The sequence below is a fragment of the Oculina patagonica genome, chromosome 6 (genome assembly GCF_052425735.1).
Source record: "Oculina patagonica isolate OP01 chromosome 6, crgOcupat, whole genome shotgun sequence".
Taxonomy (NCBI): Eukaryota; Metazoa; Cnidaria; class Anthozoa; order Scleractinia; family Oculinidae; genus Oculina; species Oculina patagonica.
Window position 1 is genome coordinate 22,315,344 of NC_135763.1, and position 27,982 is coordinate 22,343,325.

General features: G+C 36.8%; 1 protein-coding gene, 1 long non-coding RNA gene and 1 pseudogene across 3 annotated transcripts; 1 reads left to right on the forward strand and 2 right to left on the reverse strand.

Annotated features, from left to right (window-relative positions):
• Positions 1 to 5: 5 nt before the first annotated feature.
• Positions 6 to 22,414, forward strand: LOC144656879 (ubiquitin conjugation factor E4 B-like). Its single transcript, XM_078517127.1, has 28 exons — positions 6 to 159; positions 2,186 to 2,491; positions 2,946 to 3,008; positions 3,704 to 3,779; positions 4,687 to 4,985; positions 5,665 to 5,765; positions 7,497 to 7,617; positions 8,905 to 8,988; positions 9,503 to 9,565; positions 10,843 to 10,962; positions 11,293 to 11,382; positions 12,383 to 12,496; positions 12,827 to 12,916; positions 14,158 to 14,263; positions 14,361 to 14,596; positions 15,931 to 16,058; positions 16,402 to 16,500; positions 16,810 to 16,927; positions 17,372 to 17,489; positions 17,623 to 17,749; positions 18,092 to 18,233; positions 18,658 to 18,792; positions 19,228 to 19,305; positions 19,847 to 19,960; positions 20,308 to 20,376; positions 20,650 to 20,755; positions 21,224 to 21,373; positions 22,034 to 22,414. The coding sequence occupies exons 1-28, from the start codon at positions 136 to 138 to the stop codon at positions 22,099 to 22,101; spliced, it is 3,345 nt and encodes a 1,114-aa protein (XP_078373253.1). The 5' UTR covers positions 6 to 135; the 3' UTR covers positions 22,102 to 22,414.
• On the reverse strand, positions 4,767 to 7,566 carry LOC144656882 (uncharacterized). Its single transcript, XR_013571407.1, has 3 exons — positions 7,463 to 7,566; positions 5,402 to 5,533; positions 4,767 to 4,958 (listed from the first exon to the last, which is right to left on the reverse strand). It is a non-coding gene; the product is annotated as an uncharacterized LOC144656882 (long non-coding RNA).
• Positions 22,415 to 22,978: 564 nt separating the features above from the next.
• LOC144656880 (tetraspanin-33 pseudogene) lies at positions 22,979 to 25,091 on the reverse strand (annotated as a pseudogene). The gene is made up of 2 exons (XR_013571406.1): positions 24,947 to 25,091; positions 22,979 to 24,750 (listed from the first exon to the last, which is right to left on the reverse strand). The product of XR_013571406.1 is annotated as a tetraspanin-33 pseudogene (transcript).
• Positions 25,092 to 27,982: the final 2,891 nt, after the last annotated feature.

Consider the following 27,982-nt stretch of genomic DNA (forward strand, 5'->3'; position numbering starts at 1 on the left):
CCGTGTGACAAACGTCATATTGATCGCGGGCACACAGAAAAGAAAATCTTTTTCATCACTGAAGAATCACTGGAAAGACTTCAGGATAAAAGAATATTACAGCATGTTCGTCGTAAAATAGGCGGATTTGTGTAAATGAGCGAATTAACACCTGATGAGGTATGTCTCAGTCTGCTCAATACTAATATCAACATTCTATTTTCTCGGTTGAAGATATAAACTGGTCTAACTCGCTCGTGTATGTACTTCTATATCATAACATGCTTAAGCTTACTTGGTTAATAATTTGTCATGAATGGTACAAACATGTTTCCAGTTAAAGCTTTTAAGAACGTTCTGCAGTCTCAAATTTACATTATAGTTATAGTAAGGGTAAGTGCCTATAGATAAGAATACACGACAATAATTGCCTTCTTTAAACTGTACTCTTTTTAGAAATGATGATTCAGCAAGCATGTTTTCATAACAATGATCTTATTCCAACCTGTTCTGTTGCTGGGTGAATGATAGATCGATATAAGCTTAAGGCGTATTTTTATAGAACAATCTTAGAATCTAATATGTAGTTCCTACTCTGGAGGCAACTACACTTTAGAAAATATATAAGCTTACTACTCTGTGGTATTTATACATGTAAGCTTATGTATTGTTTACTAATACTTAAGCTTATAATATATAATGTTGATGCATCTTATTATTTTGAGTTTGATGGTCACTGACAAGACACTGGGGATAAGTTTGGCAAGCGTACCTCCAAGGGTTTTTCTCTGGGTTCTTTGGTTTTCCTCCCTCATAAAAATCAACACTTCCAAACTCCAGTTTGATTGGGAATACACAGCCTCACAAGCATATAACTTTAAACACCACGTTGTCTAAATAAAGGTGATTTATTTTTTATTTAAAGGGCTGGGTACTACCGTATTTATTCGGCTATAAGCCGATCCTGGTTATAAGCCGAGACCCTAAACTTTTGGTTTTTAGAACCAATTAGACTCTGACAACTATAGAACAACTCACGCACAGCGAATCAACATATTCGTTAAATCACTACTATGTAATTGAAAGAAACAACAAATCACTGATAAAACATGAATTTATTAAATAGAATCGTACATATATATGCGTGACAAAACATTCCCCTGAGCTCAGAATCCCATCTCAAACAATCACGCTTTCTTCCAAAGAATTAAACAGTTGGCAATCATCATGCTAAAACCTAATCGTTTTGAAACAGCTAAGTCGCCAGCGAACAGATCAAGGGGGTCAACTTTAAGTTTCATCAAAACAAAACACAATGTGGTGTTACCGATATTTGTTGAGTATCCTGAATCAAACTCAAACTCTTCTGAAGTGGTTTCTTTTTGCAGAGTAGTCCTGGTATTTTAAGTTTCCAGTTTTGAACAAAAAATATTACATCCAGTCGATTTCTGTCAGATCGTGTTACAATGTTTACCGAGCTCGTGGGAATGACAGCTTCTGATTGGCCAGTTTCTAGTGTAGCTAAAACAAGTAAAAACAAAGATCAGTTCCTTCTTCCTTGAAGAGTCACATGAGCAGTGATTTAACTAAACTTTAAAACGCGAAGGAACAGAAACAGTCTCAGGCAGAAATTGTGGAAGAGATTGTGTGGAAATTGTTTAATACATGCGGAATTTCGAACGCTCTCAACAGTTCAAGAGAAGATCACGTACAAGTTTTGTGTACGCCGACAAAATAATTCCAGAGCGAGCTGATGGACGAGTTCCAGCCTTCAAATAGCGAAGAAAAGACAAATAAAAACTTCATTCCTAAGGTTGCTTCACTAAACCAAATGGCTTTTTAGGAGCCATCACTTAAATAAAAGGTACAGTAATGTCCAAGAATAAATTACAAATGCTTGTTCATTTTCGTTTGTTGACAATCGCTCGGCTTATAAATGAATGTTTCATTCAATTCAACTCATTTGTAGTGCACCATCGAATTTTTTTCGGCCAAAATACTTGGCTATAAGCCAAAACCCAATTTTGTGGATCTTTGAAGAGTTCTTAGTAAGATTTGGTGAAAAAATCGCTCGGCTCATAGCCGAATAAATACGGTACTAAGTAAACAAAAATTGGAAAATTTAATCTCAGAATGGGTTTAGGATGGCTGCCATCCCCTGTAGTGACACTACCTTTTAAGAAATGACATTCATTCTCTTTTATAGGTTAGGCGGCGGCGCCTAGCCAGGCTGAACCAAGGTGCCCTATCCACATCCCATATTCCATCCGACAGTCAAACCATTCCTGTAAGAACCAACCTTAAACCCTTGACAGAAGATTCAGCAGTTACTTCTCAAGACAGTGGTTATGGCTCTCTGCCACAGTCTTTCGAGTTTGATGATCACTCACAAGACACTGGGGATAAGTGTGGCAAGCGTACCTCCCCAACCTGTTCTTCTTCTCCTTCAGAAAGTTTTAAATCCAAGAGAACAAAGGATGGCTTTGATAAAGATGACTCCTCACATGTTAAGGTTGGGCAGCTGCTTATCTTCATGAATAGAGAATCTTTACATAGTTTTGTATGTACATGTTGTAGTCAAGTCTAGATCCCTACAGACATCATAAACAATACTGACACCTTACGCCTTCTTTTTTGATTACATAAAAAGTAAGCTTTTTTCCATATGTGCATTATGTGAATTGATTGAATGTCTGATTGTTTTTTTTACCATACACTAATGTTATATTAGTAATAGTGGTAGCCTGTAACAGACATTCAGTTAGTTGGGGAGCAACACAAAGCAAAAAATTAAGGAGAAAGCTGCTTGCTCCCTCACCCAAAACCCAAATCACCATTTTTCCACTAGATGTTCTTCGTGCTTATCACTTTTTTTAGCATGCTGCTCCCAACTAACCAAACACCCAAAACAGGCTCAGGATATTATGGAGTAGAAAAAAAAAAAACTTTGTGCTTTATTTTTGCAGTTGAATGTCACTGATGAACAAATAGTAAAGAGTCTTTGCAACATATTTAAAGTCTCTGTGAAGGTACTATCTTTGGGTGTTTATTCGCTTATTCTGTATCCTTTCAGTGGAGAGTTTTAGCCTCCATTTAAAAGTAACATACATTGTATTATTTAGTAATAGTATATGAACTGAGTGAAGTACAATTCATGGAGTTATCAAGTGAGGACAAGTGTGACGACGAGCGTGGGGGAATTATCGGGCGAGGGCGAAGACGAGTACGATTTGAAAATGCGAGCACGATTACTTTCTGATTTGTATTACACAAGGTCCAATTATTACTACCAGTAATTAAAATTAATCGTACCAATAGAAAGTCTTTGAGAACCATTTTTAGTGTGAAAAAGGCTAAGGTAAATTCAATTGGCCGTATAAACAGTAAGAAAACAGCAAGAAAGAACTATTTAAATGCATGTGATTGATGTGTGAATGGCGAGGGTGTCCAATTACAGGTATCCAATTTGAAGTTGTTCAAATTAGATACCTGTTATTGGACAGCCGTGTGATCACACGCCTATTAAACGGGGATTTTTTTATAGATACAATTAAGTACAAAACTGTTATTAAGTCCTTTGTGTAATTTTTGTGGAAAGTCTTCAAATAGCTGTAAAAATTAGGGTGCATTTGGTTTCAAATGGTTACAAAATTTAATGTTGAATGTTACTGAAAAATTTGATTGCTACATGTATGAACATTGTTTTTGTATTCTCTATTCTCAGAGCTCAGAAGTTTGTTGTGACACAGTGTACTTACCATCATTAGCAGCAGATCTATACCAAATGGATCTCAGCTCAGGTAAAATTGAAGGGCTTGCCACTAAAAGAGCGGAAGCGATTTTGACTTAAAATGAACGTTGACAAAAGAACTCGACATTTCGCATGTGGGCTTGTTTATGTATGTGAAACATTGTACTTTATTTATTTCTCCTGGTTTTTACTTCGTTTTCAAGAAATAAGTCAGCGTTTTTATAAGTTTCTTTGTTCCATTCAAACAAAGACACTACTTAGGATGCCGACTGGAAAAACCTTAGGCTAGTTTTTTGCATATTTTATTTCTCGAAAACGGAGCAAACGCTGACAAAAATAAATTCATAACAATGTTTCACTTATGTAAACAAACCAGCACACAAATTTTCGAGTTGTTTTGGCAATGTTCATTTTTAGCCAAAATCACTACCGCCCTTTTTGCAGCGAGCCCTGCAATTATTATTTTTTTTACTTCAGCATTGAATGGTCGTCACTTTTTTTTGGTTGGCAGACTTAGTGTTTTCCCGGCTCAAAAGGTTCAGGTGAAGGATTGTAACATAAAAATGTTCCTTCATGTACTACATGTAGATGGATAACACTTAATAGAATTCAATATACCAAATTAAAACAAGAGGCCTAATTACCATAATTTTTCTAACTGGACTTATCTTGAAGTGTCAGCCTTATTTGGAAAGCAGTTGATCTCATACCAACAGCTGTGGTTTGCATGATTCACTGCCAACAGTAACAATTGAGTAAAGAGGCCCTTAATCTGACATATATAGCATGAAATTATGGTTGTACTCTCATTTTATTTTACATTTTTGTTATGAAGTGTATCATACTAATCAGAATCAAGTGTTTTAGGTGCTTGTAATGCTCACTTGAAACTTGAGCCTTTATGACTGAATAGTTCTATTATCATTCACTTGTTTTCTACTTGCCTTTTGCTGTAGGAGCTATTTGCAACCTTATAAGTCAAGTCATTATGGAGAGACTAAACCAGTCACAAGTTCATCAAGATGAAGTGAGTTTCAGTCCAACGCTTACCATTGCTGAGGAAACCTCCCAAATGGCTATTGATGATACGTCAACAGACTGCAGGTCATCTGAATGTAGCAGTCTGCTGACAGAGGGACAAACTGATCCTTCAGCATTAGACTGTTGCACTGTTGAAACATGTCAGACGAAGCAGTTGAAGTATTTGGTTCATAGTTATAATCGTTCACTGAATGAAGAAAAAAGTCATCCAAAGGTAAAATTTAATGTTGTTAAGTTAAAATACAAATGTAAGAAAGTGTATTTGAAAAAACCATACTCCGATAACTAACAGAGGTCCTCAGGGTTTTATGTCCATAATTATAGTGGGAATTTGTAGCAGTATAAATACAACTTAACTAGTCAAGAGTACATTAGGGGCATTACATGAGGGACCATTCCTGAACACCTCACACTTAGTAGCACTCAAACAATAGACACTGTGCAGTCAAGATGTACTGTCATACATATAGTGTAAGTTCTAAATACTGTGTACAATATGTGTGTGTGGTAAAACGCTATTTTTATCATTTACATTGCTACAAAATTCATTTTATTAGCAGCAGTTTAAAAAGATTTTTACTACTGAGATAAATTGTACAATTGTAATTGTCACAAATAAAAAATACATACCATAATTTTACTTGTGAACTTATTGACGATGTTACAATATTGCTAAATAATGTCTTTGCCTTGTTTAAGTAAATGAAGTGAACATTGTTTGTTTGGATTTCCCTTGGATCTCTCTTTGATAATCTTCAGAACCTTTTTGAAAACAATCAGAAACAACTGAACGACTTTTGGACAATCTTAGACAGGGATCATGCAACATAGATACATTTGAGTTGTTGTTTGTATATATTTTTTATTGATTTATCAATACATATTAAATTTAGCGATCCCAGGAGGAAAGATGGATTACTACCATATCTCAGGCTCGTCGTCAGTGTGTTTCATTTTCATTACTTATTCTTCAAGGATGTTTCACCCAGGAAAGGTGAGGTCTTCTACTTCATTTAAAGGAAGAATTGTTATCTTACTGACTTATGGTTACTGTCAACAAAATTGGTTGCCTTCCAGGAAAATCTTCCTACTGCAGCGCTACTTATTTTATAAATAGAAAGCCACAAAAAACTTATTGTTATATCACTGTAAAGCTAATAAAATATACTTGTCTACATATTGGAGCGCTCTAAAAACTCGATCTTGAACGGCTTTGAATTTTGCACTTTAGAACAGTCTAAACTTTTACTACAATTGATGAACTTGCCGGTAGAGTTGAGGAAAGAAAGGAAAGAAAAGAGATCTTCTTCAAGGAAAAAACTTTTTATTGTTATTTTTACTCTTTTAGTACTTTTCAAATCGTGGTCGCCCTTCAGGTGATCAAACCTTAACTTTTAGTGTCCCTGGACACTGTTTAATTGCCACTGGTGACTGTGCAACCGCCAAGTTTTAACCCTGCTAACAAAGTGTGTGAGGCTTTTTCAATATTTCTATTGAATCCTGAGAAAATCCACTTTGAAGTTGGACTATAGAGAATTCTTTGGTTGTAAAAACGTGCCAGGATGCCACAAGAAAAGTATTTAAAATTTTGTTTAAATTATCACACACTTTTAGTGGATTAATTTTTCATGAACATTCTGGCCAAGTTTAATTTAAAGCAGGTGTCAATGTGGTCATGCCGCTGCCAAGTGAAATGCCAGATAGAACCTTGTGGCGATTCTCATGGCAAACAAGTCTTGAAATTCCCAGGAAACTTCATTTCCTGTTTTTACAACTGTACAGTCTGGGGAATATTTATTTATGTTGGGAAAATTGACGCTTGCAGCGAAAAAATCATCAGTTAATTGAATCAGCAGGAAAAAATGCAAAATAAGGGACATAGCAAGGAAAGACTAGTAAGAGCCAGAGCAGAATTGAAATAAAGCACGCGTTGACTGCGTTGAATTGGTTGCGGCTATAAATGGACACCAGTATAAACCTTTTCTGTACACCTAGACCTTCACTTTACTTGTGGATTTTCTTTTTTTTTTCAATTTGCACCAATTTTTTTAAGAGGTCGATGACTGTGGCTGGCAGTAAGGACTTTTTGTGTCGCTTTGTTGAGCGGTCTTGAATGATGGGTGAACAGCAGGTTGCTCTCCTTCACTTTCTTTTAACTTTTTTTAAGGCAACATTTTTATTTTTATTTTTTTTTCCGTGGAGAGGAACACCAACCTTTTCTTTGACATATTCAACCCTAACTCAAGGCAATTTTGCTTCAACATGCGATATTTCCAGAGTAATTCGAGACTCCTTGGAGATGAAGTTTTGCATGTGGAATTGTCAACAGGTAGTCTCCCTCGCAGCCGCAAAACGGCTGCAAGGGAGACTAGTCAACAGGCTGCTGACGTCTCTGGGATTATCAAATTAACTAAGACACTTTTCGCTATTCATTACCAGCTCCACAAAACACTCTTTCTAGTGTATCTTGTCTTCTGTTCAAGTTTTTGTAATCATTTTTTTGACAAAATGAAGCTAATTATGTTTTCTTTGACTTCAGAGCAAAAAAACAAATTTTGAAAATTTTGACCAGATTTTGTTAACAGTTACCTTAAAAGAGATCTTTATGTAATGTTGGCTGCCCTTGTATAATCCTTCATATGATAAAATTGATGTACTTTTAAGAAAATCAGAACAGTAAAAGTTGCTAACCTAAAGCTGATTAATTTTCTTGTGTTTTCGGTAGATCTATCCTTCAGAAATCACCCTTGGTGGATCTTCTCATGAGTAAAGAGTGTGACATTCCTTGGTTATTCCTTGTGGATCTTGTCACAGCAACAGCAAATGAAAATTTACTTATTAAGCAGGTAAACAAATATTAGGCAGCATAGTTAGGATCTGATGGAATCCAAATAAATACAGTAGTTATGAATTCACAGGTCAAGGATGCAAAGTTAATAATACATTTTCTTTGTAGATTTTCTCAATTGAACAACATTTAATTTTTTAATTTTTTTAGATTTCCCTATGTTGTCACAAAAATTGTGTTATATTGTGGCATGACATTTGATAAATGGCACTTGGTTGTGTGAGCTAGCTTTAAAGCTGCGAGAAAGGTCAAACAGTCTCTTGCTCACAGCGGCCCTACCATATTATTTGATTAGAAATGTCTGTCTACTAAATCTATTAGATCCCATCATCTCTTTCATTTATACATAGATTGTAGTGTTCCATTCTAGCTGCAGGGGAGTATTTTGCTTTTGTGTTCTATGTGGGAACTTTCTTTAAGTTAGGCTGTGTCCACACTTGGTGTTGGGTATGGTGCCTGAGTACAAGTCCTTGCTGGGCATACTATTTTTTCAAGTACCCATGCCATAATTAGGGCGTGGTGTCTGTGCCCGAGACACTTGGGCACTAAATAGTACTTGCAAATGGGTACTTTGGTTTTCTGTGTATGGACACAATGCTATTTTTTGCTGCTGTTCAGCTGCCAGTACTTGGGCACTAAGTGAACACAGCCTAATACTTGATTTATGTTCAATCATGCACAACAGAAAAAGGAAAAAAAGATCCTGCTGGCCAGTCTTGCTATGGCATTAACTGATGACATCATCGCTTAAAAAAGAGAAGTGTCCCAAAAAAAGGCAGCAGGGACGAGAAACATTTTTTTACTCGGCCAAATAGATAAGCCCCAGGGGGGATACTCCGGCTTGTAAATGACGGGGATGATCGAATGGAGGCAAAACTCAGAACCCAAAAAAATCCCCAAGTCTTCCGACATTACCCCAAAAAATCCCAGGACCAATAATAACCCCCAAAAAATCCCTTGTCAAGTTACCCCTAAATTGCCAGGAGGTGCAATAACATAAAACAAAGAACGCTTGTTTTGTTAATTCATCATACCATAAATACGCCAAGGCCGCGCCAGGGTACTTTAGTTCGTTTTTAATACCCAAAAACATCCCCTATCTAAATCAAGATACCCCCAAAAATACTTGCCAAATTTTCGAACCCAAAAAAATCCTGGAATCGAAAATTTCAAACCCAAAAAAATCCTTCGATCATCCCCGTCATTAACAAGCCGGAGTACCCCCCCTGGGACATAAGCATCAACCATTTTTTATAAAGAATAAGAATTTATTACTATTATGTAGGTTTTCAAACCAGTGCTGGTGAGTTTGAATCAAGAAATGCAAAAGTGTAATCTGGCAACTGATGGGTATAAAGCACCTTTACTGGTGAGTTTAACCAAGAGGTCTGAGGACTTGAGTACAGCCCTGGGCTGTGTTCGAGACTGAGGGCAAAGTTTTTCCCTATACAGAGTGACCTTGGCATTTGAATCACGTTTTTTCTTTTCCTTCTTATCTGTTCAATGATTTTCATTAACTTAACGATTTAATTTTATGTTTTGCCCAGATTATGTATAGATCTTCCTTTGACAAAGCTGGCCAGGGTAGTGTGAATTTGGAAAGGATGGTTCTATTCTCATCTCATCATACTTAAATTATTGTAACTGATGATTTTCCGTGTCTAATAAGTTTTTTTTTTTTTACATCTAGACCTGTTATAAAAAAATCAATAAACCACCAATCCCTAATTTTACAGCTGGAAACTTGTCATAAAACTTGTGTGGTGACTCACACATGTACCAGCCCTGCCTTACATCCCTTAGCCTGAAGGCTATGTTGTGAGCATACATGTACATGTATATTTCATTGTTAATCCTGTGGTTTTCTCTCTCTTTGAAATCAGGCGCTTTCAAAGTTGTGTGACATCCGCCTAGGAACGACCTCTGTTCGGCCGATCTGTAACTTGGTATGTAACAACATCAAATGCAGTATTAACAAGTTGTTTGACAGTCACATAATATTAAGAAAAGCTGCTGACAATATTAAGCATTCATCAATCTATCCATATATACTATGCATACATGTATATCATAATTATTAATCAAAATATCCAGGTCTTCCTGTCAACTTGGAGTATTGGCCAATATAAGCCAGAAGCAAACATGAATAAATACCTCTGGATCCCATTATTAATTTTGTTCTTTGACTGGACACATTGTAAAACACAATTCAAAATTTGTCAGGGCTTGCAAAAAAAAACTTGATTTCTAACTTGCCATCATGCAGACAAGCAGCTTGAATATTTTGTTTGCCTGGGGCAGTTGCATGCTTGTCTTAGTTTACATTTTCTGTATAAAATCGTAATTTAGTCAACAGATAACTTGCCTAGAGGGTCCCTTGCTCATTGGACAAGTGCACATGATTATAATTTTAATTACCAAGCAGGAAAATATACTTGCTCCAGATAACAGGCTGGGACAGTTTCCAGTACAGAAAAAATGTTGGATAAAATCTTGTTTCACTTGAATGGCTTCATGTACACTCCTTTACAAAAACAAACTTTGCAATAATGTGGAAATGTTCTTCATGTAAATGGAAGACTACATAACAATCTCCTTTTCTCATTTGGGACATTCCTGCAAACACACGAGCAAAGGAAGTAACGAATTAAAACCATGCAAAAAAAAAATACCGGTAAATAAATAATACTAGTCTAAAAATTCATTTTAAACATGATTTCAAAAACAATTAGTTTTTATGTTCTAAACCTTGATATAGCTAGCTATAGCTAAAGGAAAGTTAAAAATTATTTTGGTTTAAACTTCCTTTGCCAAGCGCACTTATAAGCCTTAAATAGAAAAAAATGTGTTTACATATTAAAAGCTTTATACTTCCATGATAATGGCTGACTAATATTCCTTTGATTCTGTAAACTTGTACAATTGAACTTTTGCATGTTGAGTTTTAAATAAAGGTGAAACCTTTGATTAGAAACCATATTTCAAAATACAAGACAGCATATTAATTAATGTGTATGTTTCCAGGTGTTTTTTTTAGTACGTCTTAGCAGTTTGTTATCATTGTTGTAGCCAACCAAGCATTCTAGGAATTACTTTTAAATATGTTACCATATTCTTTGATTTTAAATTTCTGGATGTTTGTTTGCCTGTTTGTGTTACACAAGTTACGATATTAGTTTATTTGTGATATGTTAACTTTGTAATTGTATTAATTGCTATGTAGATGGTGACCTTGACTGATCTGTGGATACCATCCCCATTATCAAAAGCAGCAGGAAAGGAGATTGAGAAGCTCTCTCTTCTTGGACCATTTCTAAGTTTGTCTGTGTTTTCTGAAGACTGTGTAAGTTGATAATTTACTCTCTCAAAACAAGAGGCATGGAGGAACTACATGTATGTAAAATAATGTGCTTTTCTTCAAAGCATCCATCTATCTTAATAATGCCAAGTGCTTAAAGCAAGAAGTCTTGTTTTTTATTACAATGAAAACCTGTGAAGTCTTGAGTCAAAAGCTGGATATGAGATAGTTATTATTGTAAGTTGTAGTCATAATTGTCTGCATTGCAAACTATAATTAATAGTTGGGTTTTTAACTTCAATTTCCCTGTATACTGAAAATTGCTGTGAGGTTGACTATTTTATATCATATTAAATTTGTATCTCTATCTCACAGCCACAGATTGTTGATCGTTACTTTTCTGAGTCCTCAGAAAATGTTAAGCTGGTCAATGTCACTTTGAGAAGTGCTCTTCATCTTGTGAGGGTAGGTGGTACTAAACAGATGTTTTTTATAAGCTATCCTTGCCTTTTTTTTACTGTTATGTGTATCTTTTGGTGAAGAGCCAAAATATTGGACTCTTACTCCCAGTTGTCACTTGAGTGAGGCAAGGTCATGTGTAATATAAACAAATACCAGTAGATTGAAATATACAGCGTGTTATTACTGTTAGAAATATATTGACTCAAGACTATGTTGGGCTTCCACTTCCTTTTGCAAATCTTTGGGGGTTTCTGCTCTCTAGCTTCTATTGAACAGTGTTAGCATTTTTAAAATTCCAGAGCAAAACTCTTCTTCAGAACTTTGAAAACCCTCAGAGCCTGGTTTGGCCTCATCAAAGAGTTCAACACATCGATTTCCATTCCAGTCATTCTGGACTCAGTAGGTTACCAGATGAGAAACAATTGAATATAGTTATGCTTAGGCCATGTCAAAAGATTCAAAGAGTCAAAAGATGTCCGTGCAGAGTAAATATACTTTTAAGTGGGTGGTGTCCAAAGTGGAAAGTAAAAAAATTAATAAATAAAGAACACTCTTTACTTTCTTGCCAAACTTAACCAATTAACTCTTGGAAAAAAAAATTAAGACATTTTTGACATTTTCTGATGAATTGTGAACAAAAATAGATCCAAACTACTCAAAATATCATTTGCAACACAAAAATGTTCCTGGCTTGCCAAAGCATCACATTTTACTCACCAGGCATGAACACAAATCAAAATTTTGAGATGAGAAACGAAGTACCTCTTTCTACTTTCCTTTTCTTTTCTTTGTTTGCTTAAATTGCTTTTTTCTCTTTCTTTCTCTTTTTCTTTTTCTCTTTTACTCTTTCCTTGTACTGGGCTGGCTTTCAGTTCAGTTAGACAGAAAATCCTTACCATTGTATGGACAAGGGTAGAGGTGGAAAAGTTTCCTCTTAGTTTTGACTCAAATTTCTCAGCTTGCAGACTGTTTTGTAATGTTTGAATATGTTTGGTATAAACAGGCAGAAATATTCAAGATAATGCACAGTATGCTAGTGTCCTCAGAGAGTCGTGATGCCTGTCTGAAATTCATGGCTACAGTTTTGCAAAGAAATCAACGCAAAGCACAGCTACAGGTCAGTCTAATTTAAACTGATAATTTTTAACCTGCCTAGCAGACATATTTTGGTGGGTGAGTGCTAAATATTCCAATCATGTGTTTTAGCTGCCATATTGGATTGGTTAGATCAAGGAAGCATGGAGTGAGTAAACAAAGTGGATTAGGGAGGTGGTAAGGAGAGTGACAACACCACCCCCCCCCCCCCCCCTCAACTTCTCCTTCGGGAATCCAAGATGGTGGCTGTTAAAATCATGAAATGTTAGATTCACCCAGGCTAGTTTATTGTTAACCACACTATTTTCCATTGTAAAGCAAAGGATGTGACAAGAGTTGTTAATTTGTTTAGGTTGATGACAGACAAGTTGCATCTGATGGTTTAATGTTGAACTTTATGACTGTGTTGCAGCAACTATGTGCAAAGGTTAAGGTTGAGAAGGTAAAGAAAAATACTTAATAATCATTACGAGGTGTAGTAGTATGTATTGCATTGTCACAGTTGGTGCATATTATGCATTATGACAGACATGACAAGTGGAATGCATATTATGCATTATTTTATCAGTTTATCAATAAATTTTAGCACTTGAGACATATGCTAATTTGAGAGGAATAAACAAGGCATGGGGGCATACTAGTTATGCAACGCTTTCGAGTGGTATACTGTGGAATATCCCACGAGTCACTTGAATTTTCTTGGTATACACACTCGCCCCAAGAAAATGAGTGACAAGTGGAATATTCCATAGTATACCAGGAGAAAGTGTTGTGTAACTGTTTTATTCCATGCCATAGAAAATATGCTTACTAAATTTTGACGAGAATAAGATCGCAGCGCATGATGGGAAGGTTGAGTTGAATACCGTCAAATATACAACGGCTTTCCTGAATTCTGATTGGGTGTATTTTCTATGGCATGATATAAATAGATATATAACACAATGAAAGAACGACATTTCCTCTTCATTTAACAGCACTAAATATAAATAAGGGAGGCTAAGTCTGCATTCGAGTGTAGTGGCCCATCAGGTTGGAGCTTATCCCAGTTTCCATAGCGTGAAACAACTAGGAGTATTTCTACTCCCCCCTGGATGGAAGGTAGTCCACTGCAGGGTCACTCCCAGCAGCCACCTATACACCTGCTTGAAGACAGGCATTGTGAGAGTCTTACCCTAGAGCACCATGCAGTCACCCTGGCCAGGGCTCAAACCAATACTGCTTGATTCAGAGTCAAAAACACAATCCATTGCCTTGCAACTAAATGTAAATGGTTGATAGGAAAAAGAGGAAATAATAAAGGTGGTAAATTTTCTGCTCGGTGAGAAATAATGAAGACAAATTGTTCAACAATGACAAGAGCATGGGACAAAGTAAAAGTCTGAGTCCCCGAAAGGAATCAAACCCATACCCAACCAGTATCTTGGAGGCAATGGATTTGATTCCCATCAGGGACTTTTTGTTTGTCCTATGATGCTCGTGACATTGTTCTGATGAAGCATACTACATCAGGTTGAAATTTGAGGAATTTTTGAATTTTGTTTGTTAGATTCTTGATATTACTTAGTAGTCATGAACATTTAGAATCGCATAGTTTTGGCACATGTCCATTAAAATAGCCCTTAAGTGATTTTAGAAATCAAGAAATCTCTAACAGTGCTGTTGTGGTCTGTTGATGAACAGGTGGACAGTTTGTATTTCCATCATCCCAAATCAAGAATAGATATATCTCAGGAATCCAGGCTGAAACTCACTTCACAGGAAGTTGCAGAATGGAAACAAGAGTTAGGTACTGGCCATGTACATCATAATAACATGTATGAGTTTGGGTTCTGATTGTTTACTGGTAATGTACTCAGACATGAATTCTTACATATTTCTAACAGATAGTAAAAATGCATGGCTGGAGCCCAAATTTCCCACTGAGTGTTTCTTCATGGCTATTCAAGTACATCATTTAGCACTGTTACCAGCCTGTAGGAGGCACTCACGCAGACAAAGAGCTCATCGTGACCTAACCCGCATGATCGAACATTTGGAATCCCATGAGAGTGAATGGATAGAAACACCAATGGCTTCAAGAAACAAAGGCTTGTTAAAGAAATGGAGAGAGCAGATCAAGGTAACTTGTGGGAGGATTTCGTAATATGGAAGATGTGGCTACCTTATGGTTAGCATTTTGGGTTATTGGGACACAGTGCCCTCTTAACCCAGGAGTACAAATGGCTACTTAAGAACAGTTAAAGGACCTGGAGTGGAGACTTGCATCCCGTCTATGGGAGTAGCAATACTTCTACCCTTTTTTGCCTCAAAATTGAGATTAAAAGTGGGATAAGCTTGGTAAGCTACTAGGCTCAGGAAGACTTGTACAGCTATTCCATATTTACATGGTAAAGGTGGAGATCATCATTTAAGTTTTCCTATACATTGTACAATCTTCATTACATCGGTAAGCAGCTGATCTGATCCGTGCAGCCATAGTTATAACAAAATCACCTTTTGATAGGAGTTCAAACCACCTCCACACTTGACTGGGAGGGGCTATTTTTTCGAAGAAAGAAACAGAAAGCCTTAATTATGTATAAAACCATGAATGGACTTGCCCCAGATTACCTACAAACCTTTTCTCTCAGCGTTACTATGTTTATAACTTGAGAGACTCTAAGGGAAAGCTGACACTACCCAAACCAAATACCAACTATTTAAAACGAAGCTTTTCTTACAGCAGCGCTGTGCTCTGGAATAACATGCCCAAATGTCTTAAAACTGCCGCATCAGTTAATAATTTTAAGAAAATTATCAAAAAGGTAGCTGTCGTATCGGATTCCCACACGGCAATCTTGTAAAGCAGTTTTAGTTTTAGTTCTAGAGCAGTTTTCACTTGAGTGCCAAAAGTTAATTGCGTTTGCTTTGGTGTTGCATTGCTACGTTTAGTGATTGGTTTAAAAATCTCGCGCCACTTTCTCAGCCAATCAGAAGTAAAACCAAAACCAATCGTGACTCACTCGCGCACGTTTTCCCGCGCTTCGTGCCGGCTACATGTATTTGCTTCGAGTTTTGATTGGTTCACTGAATTGTCTGTGTTTTTTTGTGATTGGCTGAAGTAATTTCTTTGGTTTTGGTTTTACAACACTCAATTGAAAACTGCTCTAACTTAAGCTTATTGTAACTGATGATTCCCCGTGTATAAAATTTAATAAAAAGTTTTTACTTTACTTTACTTTACTTTACTATTGAAATCATAAATTTGCTATGTTAGTCACGTTTATTCAATTTGATTATATGATTGTCTTTAAGTTGATAGTTTGAAATGAAGAATATAAAGTGAAATAAAATTGGCATTATTTAATAAAACTATTACTGACAGTTCCTTTATCTTTGAGTGTAATGATAAAGTGGTTTAACTGTAAGTTGCTTCACACTTTCTTTCTCTTAATTTCTTCTATTCATTTGCAGAAACTTGAAAATGGCAAGGCTTGTTCAGATGTTGGATTACTTGACGAGGAACTGCTGCGTGGCTGTTTAAAGTTCTATGGGTTCTTATCTACCTGGATGTTGAGGCTTGTGGATCCCAGTAAAAAAGGGTGAGCTTGATTTTGTCAAGCCAGTGAAGTGAACACCCACAAAACTGTTGCAGAACTTTGAAGTCTTTTCAGTTTTGATTTATTGAGTGATAAGTTACATTGGAATTGCCAAATTGAAATGAAAACATGGGATGTAATACGCAACATCATTTCTGTTTCTTAATCAAATATCATCATCATCATTTATTAGCCACTTCAAAATTCAAATTTAATACAAATTTAACAGAAGGTAGAGCAGGAGACCTTGACGTATGGATGTACTTCATTATTGTTTTTAGGTCTAATAACCAAAATAATATGAGCTAGCACCTTTGACGTTAGTCTGTGTTATTAATCTGTTCAGGCTCAGTATACCTCTGCCAGAAAAGATTGCCATGGAGCTCGCATCTCTCCCTGATTACCTTGTTAGTGATGTGGCTGAGTTCTTGCTCTTTGTAAATATGTAAGTACTGGTCAATCTGATTGATAATTACTTAGTGTGTAGCGACCTTAATTGACCCTTGATTGTAAACTTGTGCTTGAGAAACAATATATAGGTCTGTAAATATGACACATTTATTCAAACCTTGTAAGTCTTGCATGTTACAGGAAATGTGAAACTAAAAGGGCAGTTTTAGTTGTTTTTACTAGCTATAGTAGAGAATATTCCATGTAGTGCTAGTTAGTAAGCACTCTGCCAGTAGGGTATAGCTAACTAGTTATGGCAGGGATCTTTTTATTACTGGATATGTTGTGTTATCATTGTCTGCAGGCATGCTTACCCAGTCCTGGAGGACCCTGTTATGAGCGACATTGTTACCTTCCTTGTGGTCTTTGTTTGTTCACCAAATTACATCTCAAATCCTTATCTTGTGGCAAAAATTGTTGAGGTTTGTGTAGAGTTCATTAATTTGCATTGAAACAATATGACTCTTCTTGTTTACCTTAGTTTGACAGGATAATGTGGCTGGTATATTTTGGATGCAAGCAAGTAATCTCTTAGTTTAAACATTCAAAAACAAAGCCTGTTTGCAAATTCCATCCAAGAAAAAGCCTTTTGTACAAAAAGTGGGCTTACAAATTTAAGGCAATTTTGCCTCAGAAAATTTAAAATGTGTCCTTCTGTTTTCTGTTCTAGTTCTTTTCTTGTATTCTATCTTATATTAATATCTCTTAGGTTGTAAATACTGTAGCATTTTAATGGAATATTTAGATTTTGTTATTTTTACTTATTTTATACTGTATATTTGTTATATCTGCTTTTTTAGTTGATTCCTCCCTTCCTTCCTTCACTTGAAACCAGATATAAATAAGAATGCCTTGTTGTACTTCAGGTTCTGTTTGTAATGAATCCAAACATTCAGCCAGTAGCCTCGAAAATTCATGAGATGATACTCTCCCATCCGTTGGCCATGGACAATTTAGCTCCAGCTCTCATGAACTTTTATACAGGTACAACCTCTTCATAATATGATAGAATCCACCTTAATACAGTCGTGTTTGTACCACCGCTTTGTATTTGTTATTACAGCTGAGCCAATATCTGATATGAAAAACGTTTAATTTTCTGATGTTTACTCTACAGATGTAGAAACAACCGGAAGCTCAAATGAGTTTTATGACAAGTTCAGTATACGGTATCACATTTCTATTATAATGAAAAGTTTATGGGAAGACTTGAGCCACAGGCAGGCCATTATGAAACAAAGCAGGTGAGCTGCTCAAATTCAACATGAATGTTATGTGAAATGTGTTGGGTATATGTCAGCAACTGATGTCAGCATCATGGATTACATTCAAAGTGGATTGCTTACTAGCTACGGCAATAAGGGCAGGTGGACGTGTGTTTTCCAATCTGTCGTCTTGATAGCACTTAGATTGAAAGCAGTGAACTACTACTTTGTTTGTTTGTTGATATAACTCACAACAGTGAAGATGCTGTCATACAATTGCCACTACTCACTCAGTAGTGAAAAGACAGCGCCAAGGTCCTCAAAACTACAACAAGTCAAAAATGCTGTGTATAAATTTGTTTTGCATCATCTCCGTTCTAGAACGCCCCATTTTGTTCGATTCGTGAACATGTTGATTAATGACACGACATTCCTGCTGGATGAGTCACTGGATTCACTAAAGAGCATCAATGAAACACAGCAGTTGATGGCTAATACTGCGGAGTGGGAGGCGTTACCAAGAGTAAGTCACCACTGATAAGACACTTCAGTGACAGCTAGATACGAAGCATTAAGTAAAGTGCATTATTTGACAAATCCTGCTTCTTGCAACAATGATTGACATGGTAAACTGTAAATAAATCAAAAGAAACACAAAAGGACTGATTATTATATTTATTGGCAGCGTCATCAGCCTTGGACTGCTTCAGAATTATGCTATTTGGTATTGTGTTTGTTGTTGTTGTTTTTATCTGGGGGGGGGGGGAGGGGGACTGTTTTTTTTTTTAACCTCTTTGCAATGTGCTCCTGTGCTCTCGATATGATTTCAGTTTCTTTACTAGTTCTTTGTTGTCAGTGACAAGTAGGTAGATAAAAAGACATGATAAAGGCGAAGGCCCTGCCTCAACTGGTGTGTTGGTTACCATTTCTTTGTTTACATTTTATAGGACATGCGTACTTCCCGTCTGAGGCAGCTAGCCACAGACGAGCGGCAGTGCCGATCATACCTGACTCTTGCTTCAGAGACTTTGGACATGATGCAGTACCTGACTAAACATGTGCAAGGACCTTTCCTTAGGCCTGTAAGTTTAACAAATTCAAAAACGTTTTTATTTATCTGTGTTCTACTAAATTACTGCCTCACAGTGCCAAATTGGCTGCGTGCACTTTTGAATCTGCAGGTTGCTTTGCATGTCTGTAGTTCACATATGTAGTCACTGAATTGACTGTATGTATTTGATTGGTTAATGGCTGACTTGTCTGCTTGTTGCATTTGGGTTTACAATCACTGATGGTGATTGGAAACGTACGGTGCCCTTGTCGCATTGGAATGCACCAACTGGAAGTGACTGCTTCTGAAGGTGCAGCCCACGGCTTTTCAGGCCGAGTAGCTAGTGTGGAGTATAAAGTTAGATTACGAACACGGACAAGGACGTTGGGGACTTTAGTCAGTAATAAAATCAAAACCTACTACACAATGTAATGGTGTTAAATTTGCTTTAATGATTTCTTTGCAGGAATTGATTGACCGCATAGCTGCTATGCTGAATTTTAACCTGCAGCAACTTTGTGGACCAAAGTGTAGAAATTTGAAGGTAAAACATGGCTGACGCTCTGCCTCCAATAAAAGAAAAATGTTTAGTTAAATCATGTCAACTAATACTCTTTTATGAGAAATGGAATGACTTACTTTTTTGAAGCGCAGAAAGGTTGTAACTGTTATGAAGTGAATTTAATACAATTCACAGGAGTACCTTTCTTATCGTTGGTCATCTCTTAATAAGAGGATTGTCAAACGGGAGAGAGATTATGCCGAGAAGGCGAAAAGAAGAGGCATGTCATCTCTCCTCCATTTCCTACTGCCCAGTAGCGATTTATTAGTAGTAGTTATGCTTTGATGAGGTTTGAACCTAAACCAATCGTAGGCAAATGTCTCTTATCTAAGAAAAAATGTGTTTCTGAGCAGGGGGTCATTTAGTAGCTTAATAAGTTTTAAGCTAGATGCAAAAGGGGAATTTAGTCAAAAAGGACGGGCTCACTGTTGGAAGATTTATCTGTAAATAAGACTACTATTAGGTAAGGTCGAAGCTTGAGGAGAAAGCATTGCTATATTTCTTGGCGTCTATCTGGCTGCAGGTTAAAACCCCTGAAAAATATGGATTTGAACCCAAGACTCTGCTAGACAGACTCACACAGATTTATGTGAATCTTGACTCGGACGAATTTGCACACGCTGTTGCTGGAGACCAGGTCAGAAACGTAACAAATCTACATTGATGTTATTATTATTATGTGTCGAATACACTTTGTAGAAAAGTAAACGTGTGGATCACCTGCTGTTGTTGTTTTCGTTGTAATTGATGTTGTTGAATTTGATGTTGTTGTTGTTGTTGTTGTTGTTGTTTTTGTGATGATGATGATGATGATATTGTAGTTGATGACAATCTGAATTGAAATAATGTTCGATTGTTAAGATTTCGTTTAAATTTCATTTGATTTAAAACAACATAAAATCGGTGTTATTCTTTTAAACAAACACCCCACAAGTTTAACAAGAATCGAAAGTTAACTGGTTTCTACTTCTCTCTATATTTTAGCGATCGTACAAAAAAGAATTATTTGACGATGCCGCAAAACATCTTCATAAAACCTTGCTCAAGACAGAGGTATGATGTACTCATTTAAAGCTAAACCTTGCATATTTGACCACGTACAAGATGTACAAGATTGATAGTTTGCTACCTTCCATTTGCTTTGTAACATGAAAAGTTTTTGGGTTACTTCTGAACCAGTGTTTTTTTAGACTCTCCAGTAGAATCCCGATTTCTCGAAACCCGCGGTAACTCGAACCATGGGTTGTTTCCCGTAGATTTGATTTACTTATCCCTGATTTCTAGAACTCATTTTATAAATATGTCATTTCTTTTGTTTTTGTCCAGGCGGAGATTTATCTTTTTAAAGAATTTGCGGCCAAAGTGGAAAGGAAAGCTGCAGAAAACGCTTCCCTCGAGGAGGATTATGATGACGCGCCAGATGAATTTAAAGGTGTTGTGAAGCTAACAACATAGACTATTCTGTGTTATATGGAAGTGGATAGAATATAAACATATAGACTATTCTGTGTTATATGGAAGTGGATAGAATATAAACATATCTGCTTGGTAAAATGGAGAAAAGACTGAATACTTGAAACTTGTTTAAAAATATTACCTTGGTTGAACAATGTTCTCTTTGTTATGATAGTTGCCTTCAAGTAAACTTTAGCAGAAAAAAAAAAAGAAAAAAGGAAAAAAAGGTCTATATGTTTGAAAGGGGAAAAATGCTCAGAATTTTGAACAGTATTCTACCACATTATTCATGAATTTATTTTGCTCAATAAAGTTTTTTCCTGGGGAGGGACCCCCAGGGGCGGGAATGCTCGTCGTTTCGCTTAAGAGTGTTCATTTCGGATTTTTGTAGCAGTTACGTAACTCAAGTTTTGACGGGTAGTAATTCTTCCTGCCTTTTTGACAGATCCTCTTATGATGACACTCATGCATGACCCCGTGATCCTACCAACCAGCGGTAAAATCATGGATCGAGCAGTCATCACGCGCCATTTGTTGAACTCGGACACAGATCCTTTTAATAGACAACCACTTACAACGGACATGCTTAAGCCAGGTGGGTGAATGGTAACAGTTATTCCACAAGCGCGTTGAATGTGAAATGAGGAATCGCCGAGCTTTTATGTTATCAATCTCCCGGAACGATGATTAAAAAGTGGCCATGTCCATGGAGACCTATACTCCACAGTCACACCAGCAAAACATGGCTTAACAAAACGAAAAAACATCAACATAAAGCAGAAAGACTGAATTTTACGAAGAGTTCAAGTAAGCTCTAACTTTTGCTTTCGTTGTACTAAAATTTAAAGTCGACAAACATTTGTTAGCAACCTCAACGAAGAAAGCAATTTTAAAACTACAGTATTAGCTTTAAAACTTGTTTTAGCTTTGGTGTGAGTGGGGTATTAGAGTGGGTTCAGAACGCTACAGAGAGATGTTTTCGAGATACGAAGTGAGAAAGAAGTGGACCATGTTTATTTGAATAATGTGGCACAAAATAATCACCAAAATAAAGTACTTGCCAGTTTGCGTAATGCAATCATGAAAATGATTGCCAAATTACGTCATGCGTCATGAAAATAACTACATCTTGTTCAGCAATGATTGCAAATTTCCGCTTTGATATCATTTGTTAATAAGTTAACAATAGGAGCTGGAAAGTGCTGGGAATCGTTGTGAGCTTCAAGACTGATTTTTTCTTTTTCTCCCCTATTAGCCACTGAGCTCGTGACGCAGATAAAAGAGTGGCTAGAAGCACGAAAAACAAAGAACAAGTCATCATGAAAGACATCTATGATGAACAATTTATCGGCAACCTCCACCAGGCCTGGATTATGCAGCTTGAATTATTGTATTTTTGTTTGGAGGTGTTTGCCTTGTTTTGGGTAGTATAAAGACCGAGCGAGTACCTTGGTTTCTGTTCTTGCTCGCTTTGAACAAAAGGGGAGTTTTAGCTAGGACAATGTAACGACATGCAGCATTTCATTACCAACATAAAACAGCAAAAATTGGGGTAAAAGCTAATTCATTTCAAGTGTAATTTATCGAGTACATAAATAGATGCGTACTAAGAACGAATAAAAGTTGTTTCAGTTTGTATGTGTCACGCACCTTCTTACTTATTCCTGCCACCAATACTCATGTACAAAGCTGTCCAGAGGCTCTCTCCTCCGCAGAGGCTCCTCAGAGAGGTTTACGGTGGGGGGAGTCCGCTGTACGAAAAGAGTGCAGGCGAAATCGATCTCGAGTGCGCCTGCACTCACCTTGCCCAGCGGATTTTTACAACGCCCCATCGGGAACCTCTGCGGAGGAGAGAGGCCCAGAGGACAATTATGCTTTATAACAATTACCAAAATCGCATGGCAACACTCTTTGCGATCCGAGTAAGGCACTCCCTCCCTCCCTCTCTTTCCTCCCCTGTAAGACCCGTTCTTCGAGCATAACTAGCACGCTGAAATAATGACTAGTCTCTTCCTACTAGAATATAGCTGTGTGGGATCCGTTCTCCATAAACACCGTTTTTTGGAAATATGGAAAAGAATACATTTAAAAGGGCTTCCCTTATTTCCTTAAACACTGTGAAGACAGACCTCGACGAAATCACTTTAAAACGGCCTAGAAGGAGGCAAACACAAATAATAGAGAAAAAGGAGCAAGGAAAGGCGTTTTTATTGTATTTTATTTCAATTTCTAGCTGCTAAATAGGTTTGCTGCATTCCTTTACAAACTCATATTTGGCGGATGTCTTTTATACGATTTCGCAAAAATACACTATTCGAATTGCATTATTCACTTGTTTTGACGAAACGACCATTATTGTGTAAATATATTTAATTTTTTACACAACAGCAACACTTGAATTACATCTAATTGTTTTTCTTTTCTTATTATTATCATTATACTGCAAAGCTGTACATAATTTTAAAAAAGCATGTGGCAAACATATCAAAATTGTACAACTGATTACATATCGAACATTACAATCAGCTGATGAACTACAGATCCTTGTTCAGTTAGTTAAACCTCCAATAGCTATGCACCGAACATAGCACAATATGCATTATAAGTACGTTTGGAGCGTTCATGCCCCTTAAAACGGTTATATTAACTTGGCAACATGCGCCTCCCACCACCCTCCCCCGTCATTCTTTTTCTTCTCCTCGATCTGGGAAAGCAGAGCCAATCACACCTCAACCCCGTTCCCAGGGTCTCTCTCTCCCCACCCCTAGACCCTGGGAACGAGGTTGATCACACCTTATCCTGTACCGTCCATTGTCATAAAGGTTCTAAATTTTACAGTTATAAATATTACATTATATTTCTTGACTAGAAAGCAAAGATTACATACGGAAATAATGTTTAAGTTACATCAAAAATTAATATTACATGTAACTGAAAATATTTGCAAATTGAACTGGAAAATTTTCCTGTCAGTTTATCGCCTGTTGGGCGGATTGCCAAACGAATCTTTAATATCTGACACCTGTCCACGAAGCGTAGTAGCCAGCCAAATTGTTATGATCTGCAGAACCAGTATGCTAACCGACACGATGCCGATAGTAATCAGATTGCTCTTGAACCACTCCACAGCAGTCGTCAGGCAGCCTGTGGTATAAATCCTCTTCTCTCGCTCAAAGGAATCCATTCTTCCAACTCCAAACCCACACTGGCTGTTTATTCTATCTTCTTCTGTCTTGCAGCATGTTTTAGGAACACCGCATGCTTCAGCAGCATGTGAAGAGCAATTGAAATAAATGTTCGATTGCCAATCTTCATAAGAGTCGATTCCACAACATTTAAATTCAGTTTGTGTGGTTTCTATGACCAGTTGTAAGTCAGGTTTATCAGGATCACGGTACAGATCAATGGCTGTGCCCAATTTCTCTCGGATACCATCCTCCACCTTTTCACGGAAAACAAAACCCAGTACGCCGCAAGACAACTCGACTAGCAGAAGAAAACCTACAATGCTCGCATAAAAGCAAAGCATGCATGTGTTCTCTCGCAGTGCGCCAAGACAGCCCAAGAAGGTTATAATAAACAATGCTGCACCCAGGATTACGAACAGCACTGCGGGATCAAACGACAAATCACTTAAACTCTGGTACGCTTCTTTCTTTTCGAGCATCATGTAAACACCGACCCCAAGGATTAAGACTGCTGCTAACCAGAAGAGAACATTTAAGAAAAATAACGAGAACTTTACGCACTTCGAAGGATCTTCTGGAGAATACGGCCTCGGACCAATTCTGCGGCCTTTGTTGTGCATGTTATGTTGGGTGTATGTTAATTTCCTTCTCGGTATTTCGTGTTGGAAGACTGTAAGATACACCGTTAATTCTTGAACTCGGTTAAGGTCGACCACAATCGTCGCCGATTAATTTCCAATTCTTGGTTAAGACAAATTTCCTGAGGTTTGAGCAATGCGAAGACCTGTAGAGAAGAAAGTATATGCTTTGTAAAACTGTCTTTGAAATGTTTGAAATATCATATATTGAAATTAATAAGTGCAGATATCGAACGAGGTACTAGGTCTTTGCACAAACACGAATACTGTAAAACCGGTTAAAGCTTGAAACAACATAACCCTTCAGTTAAAATATCACAATAGGCATGGATATTAACTTACCGCTAACGATATTCTGCAGAATAAACCAAGACACAAGCACAGAAGCGACAATGATCTGTCGACCAGCTTAACTTTAAGATACTAAAATTTGCATAAAAAATGCGTCAAATGCAACAAATTACGTTTATGACATAGCAACCCAAGGTATTATAATATTTATTTCGTTTTGTTTTCGATACGATTCTTTTGTGTTACAATGACGTCATAGAAGGTGAGTAGTTCACCGCAGGAAGGAATTTACGCAAGAAGCCTCTTAAAACTTTATAATAATAATACTTTATTCAAATACAAATGGTATTTGAAAAGGAGGACCATGAGGTTATCCCTATATAGGTCCCCTAACTAAATTTACAATCTAAAATGTAAAAATCTAAAAAAGGTTTAATTCCAAGGTGTTGCTTAACGCATAGTTTCAGATTTTGCTTAAAAAGTCAATTGAGTACGTCAGACGGTCAGCGCCGAAAGAGAGTGCGTGTTTTTAGGCCTACAGCCCTAACAGGGTCGTGTGACACGCTGCATTGCACCTGGGTAAATCCCATCCCCTGTTGTTATTTTTTACTTGGCTTGTTTACATCTATTGGTGAAATTGCCAGTTCCAGGAGTTTTGTTTATTATATCGGGAGGCTTGCTACTCCATGGGGGGGGGGGGGGGGGGGGGAGGAATAAAACAAGTCACGACTCATTATAAACAGGTAAAAGGAACGCGGAAATTTCTCGTATCTGACACTATTGTTATCATGTTATTGAAAACCTTGCTGTTTAAGAATTATAAGAAACGATTTGGAAATAAATAAGAACCGACGTTTTGGTGCATCTTTTATGTAACCTTGATAATGGCGGCGCAAGATGCACCGAAACGTCGGTTCTTATCATTTATATTTCTTGTATTATGTTCAAGAATTACTTTTAATTTACTATTGAGAAACACGGCTTTTTTCTAGCTCTCCCACACAGTTGTCGAGAAGTACAACAATATTTGTGCTATTATCATCAATATTTATAAAAGTTTGTGTAGAACGCACGTCTTGTCTGGTTGATGATGGAAGTCACGCGATTTTTGTAATGACTGGAAAGTGTGCTGTTGTATCTAGCTCGCCAATCTTCTGAGTGGAGCTGTGCTCACTTATAAGATGGATCACTGCATAACAAGGAAGGGGTAAGTCCCGCTCAAGAGATTCCAGATCGACGGATTTCAGCTTTCCGTAGGCCTGTAGGCAATGTTCTTAGCAGTCACGCTAGGTTTGTCTGGAAGAAGTGTGCAAAAAAAGGATGCGTGATCAGAGATAAAGCGGTCATCCATGGGGCCCTTCATGTCATCATGTAATTATCAAGTGTGTATGTGTGTGTGTGTGTGTTTTTTTTAATTCTAAGCGTTATTTATTTTTTACCTTAAATTACTATGTACGTTTGAGTTTTTTATTTGCCATCTAATATTTAGAGTATTGTAAAGCGCTTTTGAGCATATTTCTATAAAATGGACGCGTTAATATAACTTTTTTATTATTGTTATTATTATATTTAACAATTAGACTACTAGCCTAAGTAATCTATCACTCACAGAAAAAGAGGGCGAGTGGTCTAATTATTTTAGTAGTAACTCTAAAGGGTTGCAGTCCAAAACTTACAATTTTGTGTAATTTTAAGCCAAAAATAAAGAAAAATTGTCTCTTTAAAACAATGGTAGACAATCAGATTCGCGGATTTCTAATAGAACACAGCTGAGTTTCTACTAATAAGTGGTAGATTAGTAATGGAATAATACAACTCGTAGAACATACAAGAAGGAAATATAGTTGTGTCTTATATTAGCTGATTGTATATTTTAGTAAGAATAAGATATACGAGATAAAATACAAAATCACATATTTTTAAAATACGTCTGCTTGGAGTCTGCTCCTTTTGGACAGATTCTCTTGACAGTTAATTTTTTTTTAGGGTTGGGAGAGGGGCTTGTATATAAAAACTAACGCTTACGGCAAACATGCGATTGATATGAAAAGCTTTCGATAAATGGGTTTGGTACTAGTTCGACTTTGCAGTTTTTGTCGCTCCTATGTTCCGAGAATAAATTGCTGTTAGAAAAACAAATTTGCGCCGTGGTGACCCAATAAACGGTTACATGGAGAACTCAAGGAATGTCGCTCTGTAGTACAACTTTCTTTGTAACTGGACATGACCTCCATTCTGAGATCACGTGACTGCTTCTCGTGTTGTATTCGCATAAGCTAAAATATGTAAAGAAATAAGGACTGTATAACCACCAAAACAAACTACGCGAGTCACGAGTTGTATTCATTCCTGACTTTCATATTTGGCTTCAGAAAATTTTAAGTTTTTTCTTAAAAACTTGAATCAAGAAAATGAAAAACAGGAAAGAAAAACTGAGTGTGCAACGAACTTGTTTTCTGTACAAGAGTCGTTTACATTTCAGTTGTTAATTTTAATACTTTATTGAACCACGTGCACAGTTAGGCAAACTTTTTAACTGTTCACTTGTTCACAAATCTCTGGTTCAAAAGAAACAAGTCTTTTAATTTTTCATTTTAATAATAATTCACTTAATTTATATTTTAATAAGCCTTACTTTTAAAAGAGATTCATAATCGTCCCATTTGCGGGATTATCCATGAAAGCAGTTTTATGTGATTATCATTTGAAAAATCATTTTCCTAATCATTTGAAAAAGCATACTGTAAATGCTTGTTTTCCATTGCAAGAAGACTTTGTAAAAGTCGTTCGCTTCTCGTTTCCAGTTTGGTGGTTCACGCTCGATGCTCGCGCTTCGCGCTCTGTGAGCTCGACTTGTAGGCAAGTCTACATTGCAATCCATTTTTAATTCAACTCCGATGAATGCAAATTAAAGTCTGAACCCTTAGTTGATAAACGTGTTGTTGATTGCTCCTTACGCTGTTAATTAACACTTTACCAGCTCCCTCTTTTAAATGACAAAAGTCACCAATAGTAATTAGCAAACCCATCTTTTCTCTCGTAATGAACGGGTGTCCCTCGGGAGGCATGCATCACATAAATACAATG

Excerpts from the sequence above, each read along its gene's own strand:
- LOC144656879 (XM_078517127.1), top strand. The coding sequence starts at position 136 with ATGAGCGAATTAACACCTGATGAG. Across the intron at positions 2,492-2,945 it reads ATGACTCCTCACATGTTAAG|TTGAATGTCACTGATGAACA; the intron begins GTTGGGCAGCTG and ends TTATTTTTGCAG. Across the intron at positions 3,780-4,686 it reads CCAAATGGATCTCAGCTCAG|GAGCTATTTGCAACCTTATA; the intron begins GTAAAATTGAAG and ends CTTTTGCTGTAG.